The sequence below is a fragment of the Cucurbita moschata genome, unplaced genomic scaffold (genome assembly GCF_002738365.1).
Source record: "Cucurbita moschata cultivar Rifu unplaced genomic scaffold, Cmos_1.0 Cmo_Scf00005, whole genome shotgun sequence".
Lineage (NCBI taxonomy): Eukaryota > Viridiplantae > Streptophyta > Magnoliopsida > Cucurbitales > Cucurbitaceae > Cucurbita > Cucurbita moschata.
This window is the reverse complement of record NW_019268521.1, coordinates 6858025-6866682: the sequence shown is the minus strand read 5'-3', so window position 1 is coordinate 6866682 and position 8658 is coordinate 6858025. Positions and strand designations below refer to the sequence as shown.

Genomic DNA, 8658 nt, shown 5'->3' with positions numbered 1-8658 from the left:
AAAAAAAAAAAAAAAAAAAAAAAAAAAAAAAAAAAAAAAAAAAAAAAAAAAAAAAAAAAAAAGTGAAAATGGGAATGGCATGGCTGAGGCGATCAGGAGAGAAGGCCATGGTTGGTGACGAAGTCAATGGTGGCGGGCTTCACCTCCGGGAAGCCGCTGCCGGACAAGGTGGGTGCGTCAGTACCGCCGCCCTGGTTGGGCTTGGGCTCAAGATGCCCCTCCGCCCCATACCCTTTTCTTTTGTACTCCTCCAAGTCTTTGTATTTCACGTACGGACTGCTCTCCAATGGCAGCAATTCTTCCACAGAATCCTTCTCTTCCTTCTCCCGCACCAATTGCTGCTGCTGTTGCTGCTCCTCCTCGCTATTCGACATTTTTCTATCCCTCTCTATCTGAACACACCCTTTTTTTCACCTCTTACTTATATGTGACTCCTTCAGAAAAACAAGCAGCTTTGTCCAAGTGTTTCCAAAAGTTCAGCTCCCACTTGACCCGCTCCCCCCCTCTGAGCCCCACAATCATTAGTCATCTACATTTCATTTGAATCATATCATATAATGCTAATTCCAACTATAATCATATTCAATATTGCTGAAGTTCATAACGAGGAATGATCCACGGTTGAAAACAAACATTTAATGCGGAAGGGACACGCGATGGAAGAAAAGCTGCGTGCCGGCGGCTGTCTGTTTCCGTGTCTATGAGTAAGCTTTTGTGCCCAGACAAATTTGGCTGGCTCTCCATCCTCCACACACAGCTTTCTATTACTTATCGTCTCTCCCAACTTCTCTGCCTCATATTCTTTCAAACCCCAATGCCCTCTTATCTGCTTCTCTTCTTCTCTTCTTCTTCCATCTGCACCACTTTTGGCTTCAACCTCATCAATGGCGACTGATCAGAACACGTCCCAAAGAAGGGATTCCAATACCCAGCTTCTCGATGAGCTCGAGGCCCTCAGCCAATCGCTCTACCAAAACCACATCTCCACTACGCGAAGAACAGCCTCGCTTGCTCTTCCTCGGAGCTCTCTTCCTTCTATTCCTTCTGCTGAAGATGTGGGCATCGCTAGAAACGACGACAGGCTCAACAGGCCCAAGTCCCGACGGATGTCTCTGTCGCCGTGGCGTTCTCGACCCAAGCTCAACGATGAGGATAAATCGCAAACGGAACCAAGCAGGGTATCTTCGAGTCAGCCGGAGGCAAGGAAGTTGGATGAAGCGGCGCCGGAGAAGAAGGGGATTTGGAATTGGAAGCCGATTCGAGCTCTCACCCTCCTTGGAATGCACAAGATGAGTTGCTTGTTCTCTGTTGAAGTGGTCACCGTTCAGGGCCTACCAGCCTCCATGAATGGGCTTCGACTTTCCGTTTGTGTGAGGAAGAAAGAGACCAAAGATGGAGCTGTCAATACAATGCCGTCTAGAGTTTCGCAAGGCGCTGCGGATTTCGAAGAGACATTGTTCCTCAAATGCCATGTTTATTGCACTCCTGGAAACCGAAAGCCTATGAAATTCGAGCCTCGTCCGTTTTGGATTTACGCTTTTGCTGTAGATGCTAAGGAGCTTGATTTCGGGAGAAATTCAGTGGATTTGAGTAAACTTATTGAAGAATCCACGGAGAAGAGTTACGAAGGAACGCGAGTTCGACAGTGGGACATTAGCTTTAATCTGGCGGGAAAAGCCAGAGGGGGAGAGCTCCTCGTTAAATTAGGATTTCAGATTATGGAGAAAGACGGAGGAATTGGTATTTACAATCAAGCACAGCCGATGGAATCGAAATCGGTAAAATCTTTCGGGAGAAAGCAATCGAAGACCTCATTCAGTGTTCTTAGTCCGAGATTAACCAGTCAAAGTGAAGCTTGGACTCCATCGCAAACAAGACCGTCGGCGGATCTTCCAGGAATGGATGACCTAAACTTAGATGAACCAGCGCCAATTCCGTCAACCTCGCCGCCTGTTCAGAAATCAGATGAACCGAAGATTGAAGATCTCGATCTTCCAGACTTTGAAGTTGTGGATAAAGGAGTAGAGATTCAGGAGGAAGAGGAAAAGGTGGAAAAAGAAGAATCCGAGAAATCAGTGGACGAAAAGTCGACTTCAAGCGAGGTAGTCAAGGAAGTGGTGCACGACCAGGCTCATTTGAATCGACTATCGGAACTCGATTCAATTGCGCAGCAAATAAAAGCTCTGGAATCCATGATGGGAGATGAAAACATTGGTAGAAATGATGAAGAATCCGATTCGCAGAGACTTGATGCTGAAGAAGAAAACGTAACGAAGGAATTTCTTCAGATGCTGGAGGAGGAAGATGGTACAGGCTCATACAACAACGGTAACAATGAATTCAGTTACCCTGAAATTCCTCCTCTCCAACTTGAAGAAACAGAGGATTCCATGGAGACTGAATCCAAATCATACCTTTCAGATCTTGGAAAGGGATTAGGCTGTGTTGTTCAAACCAAAGATGGAAGCTACTTAGCCGCAATGAATCCATTAAACACCCCAGTTTCAAGGAAGGAGACTCCAAAACTAGCGATGCAGATATCGAAACCAGTGATTTTAGCGTCCACACAGTCGCTGAGCGGGTTTGAATTGTTTCAAAGAATGGCCTGCAGTGGGGTAGAGGCACTGAGCTCAAAAGTAGTGGCATTAATGTCTTCGGATGAACTGATGGGAAAAACAGCAGAACAATTAGCATTTGAAGGAATTGCCTCAGCAATCATTCAAGGGAGAAACAAAGAAGGAGCAAGCTCCACCGCCGCCCGGGCTGTTGGTACTGTAAAAGCAATGGCGGCCGCATTGAGCACAGGAAGGAAGGAGAGGATTTCGACAGGAATATGGAACTTGAACGAAGCCCCTCTGACCATTGAAGAGATTCTAGCGTTCTCAATGCAGAAGCTGGAAGAAATGAGCGTCGAAGCCTTAAAAATCCAGGCGGAAATGGCGGAGGAAGAAGCCCCATTTGACGTCTCTGCTCTGAATGTGAAAATTGGGGGAAAAGATCAAAACCAATTCTACCCCCTGGACTCTGCAGTTCCCTTCGAAGATTGGATGAAGAAATTCAACTTCGCCGGATATGGAAACAAAAGGGAAGACCCAGAAGGCGTCACACTGGCGGTGGTGGTGCAGCTAAGAGACCCACTGAGGAGATACGAAGCAGTGGGAGGGCCTGTGTTGGGCCTGATCCATGCCGAAGAAGTAGAAATGGAAGACGAAAGAAGCAAATACGAAGAGGAAAGAAGATTCAAGGTGACGAGCTTGCACGTGGGAGGGTTGAAGGTGAGGAGGGGCGGAGGGAAGAGAAACGCCTGGGACAGTGAAAAGCAGATGCTGACGGCGATGCAGTGGCTGGTGGCGTATGGGATTGGGAAGGCGGCGAAGAAGGGAAGACATTTAGCATCCAAGGGCCCGGATTTGCTGTGGAGCTTGTCGTCGAGAGTAATGGCGGACATGTGGCTCAAACCTATACGAAACCCAGATGTAAAGTTTGCTAATTAGAACGGGCGGTTTCAATTCCGGCCAGTAGTACTTGCCTCGCCGCCGAGGCCCACACCGGAGACGGTGTCCGTCGAGTGTGTCGATATTTATTATTTCCGATATAATTGATTATAAGAGAGTAGTACATACATGTTGACTACGAAAACAGGAGGGATTGCATAGTTTGTTTTGTATTTAATTAAAGAATTCGAATAAATCGCCAAAAAAATCATTCAAAACAAATTTTTATTCCCCCTTTCTGCTGAAGAAACTCTTATATTCCCTCAATTCAATAAAGTACACTCTTTTTAAGAGTTTGTCTCCAAAGCCACAGGATGGTCCCAAGGAATCGAGCCTGCGTGCATTGCAACTACGCAGTGCCCCTCAGTAGCTAACTTCGTAATGCGCTTTGCAGATAAGATCGACAGCAAACTGCAAAAGCAAATCCTATTTACAGGAAACCTGCATGCATGTTAAACACACAAATTCAAAAACTTTGGAGAATGATACTAGACTTGTTTGGATTGGATCCACTTTCTAACTGCTTTAAAAAGTGTATCTAAACTTACCTCAGGATTTCTGTGCTTCATCAGATGAGGATTGAACCCCGAAAGAACTTGGGAGATGTCCCGAGTTCGGAGGCTTCGACTCTCCAGCTTCGTGGTCTGTAAAGCTTTGTTCTACTTGTTCATCAGAGTTGGGTTCCGACTTAACAGGTCTCTCAAAATCCTTCCCATTTCTAGGATCTATAAATAAATTATTCAGTTTCTGTTCCTGCAGAAAATGTAAATATAAATGTGTAAGGGTGACTCATAAGACAATGTAATGGACAGCCATCTACACCATCACTTGGTAACCATATCTAAATGGCATCATCACTGGAATAACTAATTTCATATTAATTTCCTTGATCGGGAAACTCAAGAACCGGGTAAAAGAAGGGAAATGAGAACAAAAAATCATCATTTATCGAACAAACTAATGATAAGAAATCAAAATGACAAATTTAATTAAGATTAAAATACTCACTACGCATCACAAGAAGAGAGGATTTCATTGTAGGTCACAGTGTGAAAACTAAAAACCAAATACCAAATGGTGATTGATTTCACTGAAGTAATGAAATCGCAAAAGGAGAGAGGAGCCCAACTAGCAAAGGAAGATATATTTAAAGAACACTTCAACCTGGAGAAAAAGAATTTAAAAAATAATTGCAATGGAGTTGCGCATAATTTTCATCACCAAATAATGAGTAACAAAAGTGAAAGAATCTCAAAAAAGGCAAAAGCATCTTAATCCTAAAAATCTCTTCAATTTTTTCTAACCATGTGGTCCCAGAAATGGCTCAAATAATTGAATCCAAGGAATCTTCCCCTTCTTGAAGTCGAAGGGATGTCCACTGAATGTGAAACGGATCAGACATAGAAGAAATAGATGAAATTCTTTTAACATCTTTTAGGAAGGGAATTGGCCGGTTAAAAGAGAGGACAGTATGGTAAACTCGCACAAAATGACAAAAGATGAAGAGATGGACAGGGCATTCGTTTTGCTACACAAAACACCATCTACCAGGGAGAGAACCGTGTTAGGTTGTCTACATGAACTTTTTGTGGGTCATCAATTCCATCATGGAACGAACATATTCACTCACCATTACCACGCAGCAAATGTTATATATGCATCTATCAACTGAAGGAAGAGCATGAAGACACGACAGAATCGAGTACAGAGTATCAGAGTTACTCACACCCTGGAGCGCTTCAAGCTTTCTCTGCAAAGCATCGTGCTCAGCTTGAATACGGAAGGGAACACCATGCTTTTGGTGCACATTGTTCTGGGCCAAGTCTTCATCAATATCACTAGATGTTGTTGCAAACGGATGGTTTGCAGGGATCCAACTGATTGTAGCAGGGTCAACATCCGGAGGAATTGAATCTCCTTCCTTAAGAAACATGGTTGGTCTCTTCCACTGATATGCCCGAGACCTCCGTTTCTGATGAATACTTTGTTCCTCCTTCGTAAGAGTAACCGGGGCCAACCGATAAACCTTTCCACACATTTCTACGGAAGAATTGCTTTTGTCAACCTTCACCAATGGATTGTTAAAGGGATCATTGTACTTTAAAGGTTTGGAACTGCAAAAAAATGGCGATAACAGAGGAAATTATAAGAAAATAATGGAAATAGGATATAACAAACATATGAGCATGTTCCAAGGACAAAGGTTCCAAAGACTTAAATCATACATGCCTCTTCTGTCAGATCTTAGCTGACCACGCCTGACTAGATCAGCCACTGATCCGGAATGACTGCTCCTGGATTTTCCCATCAAATACACTCTTGCAACTATTGCTAAACAAGCCGTCGCAATGCAAAACCCAATTGCAAGACCATTTCCAGTACATCTGTTCATCTAAGGCAGAATAGAACAAGAGAATAAGACACCCGTAACTCCAAAACAAAAGGCATGATTTGTGCTTAAGAGTTCATTCACTATAGTGTAGGGCTCAAAACAAAAGATACTATACATTTTCGCAAATTGTATATAATTCATTGCGTTCAGAACCTGCATTTGATTATATCAATTCCGTTGATATCATAAAACATTTGACCAAAATCATTCATGACGAAACACAGGTTGCACACGTAGCCCAAGAAGTATCAGTGTAATGATCCATGCCCATTCAGGAGACAGAACTCAATTGAATTGCGGTAAGAGGTTTAAATTGTGAACATAACAGAAAGAAGATAATCCTTGCAAACGCCATTCTCGAAAGTACAAAAAACTATAAAGAAGGAAGAGCCACAAACTCCTAATCAACCAGAAACTTACAAGGAAAACGCCTGGAGGCGACGAATAAATCATCTCCTGCAATTTCCCCTTGTAATCTCTGGAAGCTACACCACCAGTCCCACTCTTGACCATAATTTCATCATCTTCGACATTTCGTCCGGAATCAGTGCTCCCGGACCCCTCAGCCGAATTTATTAGAAATCTGCGACCAATTCGATGCCGATTCCGGTTAATGTTCAAATGACCATATCTAATGCCAGCGCATTTATAACCAATTCCAAGTTCGGATAAGCCGGACAGAACAAGAGGCTTTCGAACCCATACGTATGGCTGCACACATGATCTAGAAAGTTCATAAACATAGCAGAGAATATTTCCTGATAAAATCAAAAGAAGACAAGCGGAACGATTACCTGGAAAGAATAAGAATGAAACCGCAGAGTCCAACTGGATGCCATTACATGAGCAGGAAAACATACTGAAAGAAAGTAAGATGGGGAATCAGAATGTTGGAGACAGGAAAATGCACAGAGGTGCCATAGCAAATCAAGGATCCGGGGAGGATAGGGTTTTGCAAGAGTATCTTCGTTTCGGATCCAAATGACTCGATGAGAAATGCAAATGGATAAAATAAATTATATCTAATTATATTAAAAAATACAACAAGTCGGATCCGTGGCGCAATGGTAGCGCGTCTGACTCCAGATCAGAAGGTTGCGTGTTCGATTCACGTCGGGTTCACTTTTATGAATTTTTCTTCTTTTAATTAATAATTTCGGCTTAGATAAAAAAGTGAGTACATCTAAATGAGAGTGATATTGTGTATATCCAAAAAAAAAATTAAAATTTATTGCCTATGCCTATACCAACTTAGTGCATATTCATTTTTTATAGTATAATCGTAAGAACTCTAGATTAAATGTGTTTTGCTTATAACTTGAGTGACATCTTAAGAGTTTTTCTAGTTCGCAGGGCGAGTAGTCTTCACTCTTGAAACCGACAAACATATAACGTGTCTATGTTGTAGATGATACAAAGGAATGTTGGGCATGTGGTGTTAATGCTTTACACTAAATTTTACAAAATATCTACAAATTTTGTCTAGTTTTCAAAACACTCGTAATCTAATATTTTATAAATGTTTCAAAACTACACGTCAGAATATTAAAAATAGCGATGACATCATGTCTGTATAGTAATAATAATAATTTTTTTAAAATGTATTATGGATGAGCTTTAAAGAGCATGCATTGATGATATCTTGTTTTCCATACCATATCTCGGGATGTGACACAAAATTAATTTGTGTAGCCCTAGAATACTTAGGTTCGATATTCAATATTGATTTTATTTATTTTTAATCCAGTCCCTAAGAAATAATCAAGCCCATTGTGTGAAATATCACATAGTTTACATGTCATTGGGGTAAACTCTTATTTTAATTAATTATTTTTAAAGCTTAGTGTTATTTGTAAAGTCAACACATCCTGATTTGAAAAGAAAATGAATGAGATTTATTTTTTGGTTGAGTCTTTGCCACGTGTGCCATAATTGAATGACATGGTACCCATGTGGGTGGGGGTTTTCATTATTTTATTTTATTTTATTTTATTTTATTTTATTTTATTGGACTGCTGGAAATGCGATGGAATAATAAAATTGACTTTTGGACTTTTGTTTACAAAAACAAATATTTTAAGTTTTGACCTAACAAACGAAGTTTAGGTTATAATATTTGATAGTGTGGCGTTGGAGGACTAAAAAATAAATAAGTAAAAGTATGTTGCAGTTTAGGTTTTAAAAATAGGAATTAGTTAGTGGGTATAACTGCAATTTGTTTGCATTACATATATAAATATATATAATCCATTCATTCACAGTTTGTGTTTGAAGGAAGATTAAGAGCAAAGTTAGCCCCCCATAATGCAATTCCAGCCAATTCTTTACCATTTCTGGCTAACTCATACGACCAATTTCTCTATTGGGATGTAGCCCCATTTCACGCCCAGGATCTAACTTCACTTCACAAAAAATTAAGAGACTAACAAAATCGATCCAAAATTATACTATCCATTTCAGATGGATGCATTTAACTGAAAATTATGAAAACCCATAGAAAAATATGAATATTTCAATTACCGCTAATAATTGATTAAGTGAAAAGTACAATAAATTCACAAAAATTAAGACAATCAAACAGATATAGGTTGTATGTACATAGCACCTTCGTGGAGAGATTAAAAAAAAAAGTGCTAAATTTTGTGGGCCAATAAAAAGATATATTTGAAAAATGATGCGTAGATTAAAAGTTAGTTTAAAATATTTAATTTGACAGGTAAAAAGCTGGCGAAAAATTCCAGTTTCTTGTCAAAAAAAAAAAAAAAAAAAAAA

The 8658-nt window shown here is 40.6% G+C and overlaps 4 protein-coding genes and 1 non-coding gene across 5 annotated transcripts in view; 2 read left to right on the top strand and 3 right to left on the bottom strand.

The window, feature by feature from the left end:
• Positions 1 to 32: 32 nt before the first annotated feature.
• Positions 33 to 792, bottom strand: LOC111443639. Its single transcript, XM_023081548.1, has one exon. The coding sequence runs from the start codon at positions 372 to 374 to the stop codon at positions 93 to 95; it is 282 nt and encodes a 93-aa protein (XP_022937316.1). The 5' UTR covers positions 375 to 792; the 3' UTR covers positions 33 to 92.
• LOC111443631 (protein PLASTID MOVEMENT IMPAIRED 1-like) lies at positions 780 to 3639 on the top strand. The gene has a single exon (XM_023081537.1). The coding sequence runs from the start codon at positions 885 to 887 to the stop codon at positions 3492 to 3494; it is 2610 nt and encodes an 869-aa protein (XP_022937305.1). The 5' UTR covers positions 780 to 884; the 3' UTR covers positions 3495 to 3639.
• LOC111443637 (RING-H2 finger protein ATL80-like) overlaps positions 2804 to 8658 on the bottom strand; it is an 8033-nt gene continuing 2178 nt past the window's right edge. Inside the window, exon 2 of the mRNA XM_023081543.1 lies at positions 2804 to 2820. The gene's annotated coding sequence lies outside the window, so the exon portion shown is untranslated. The remainder of the gene's footprint in view (positions 2821 to 8658) is intronic.
• LOC111443636 (protein MULTIPLE CHLOROPLAST DIVISION SITE 1-like) lies at positions 3703 to 6858 on the bottom strand. Its single transcript, XM_023081542.1, has 6 exons — positions 6681 to 6858; positions 6307 to 6597; positions 5720 to 5886; positions 5221 to 5608; positions 4043 to 4247; positions 3703 to 3935 (listed from the first exon to the last, which is right to left on the bottom strand). Exons 1-5 carry the CDS (start codon positions 6723 to 6725, stop codon positions 4044 to 4046), a joined length of 1095 nt encoding a protein of 364 aa, XP_022937310.1. The 5' UTR covers positions 6726 to 6858; the 3' UTR covers positions 3703 to 3935; position 4043.
• Positions 6937 to 7008, top strand: TRNAW-CCA. The gene has a single exon. It is a non-coding gene; the product is annotated as a tRNA-Trp (tRNA).

Bases quoted from the DNA above. Each gene is read 5' to 3' on its own strand.
- LOC111443636 (XM_023081542.1), bottom strand. From the start codon at position 6,725: ATGGCATCCAGTTGGACTCTGCGGTTTCATTCTTATTCTTTCCAG. The intron at 6,598-6,680 runs GTAATCGTTCCG...TCATGTGTGCAG, and splicing joins TTCATTCTTATTCTTTCCAG to CCATACGTATGGGTTCGAAA. The intron at 5,887-6,306 runs GTAAGTTTCTGG...ATTCTGCCTTAG, and splicing joins CGCCTCCAGGCGTTTTCCTT to ATGAACAGATGTACTGGAAA.
- LOC111443639 (XM_023081548.1), bottom strand. From the start codon at position 374: ATGTCGAATAGCGAGGAGGAGCAGCAACAGCAGCAGCAATTGGTGCGG.
- LOC111443631 (XM_023081537.1), top strand. From the start codon at position 885: ATGGCGACTGATCAGAACACGTCCCAAAGAAGGGATTCCAATACCCAG.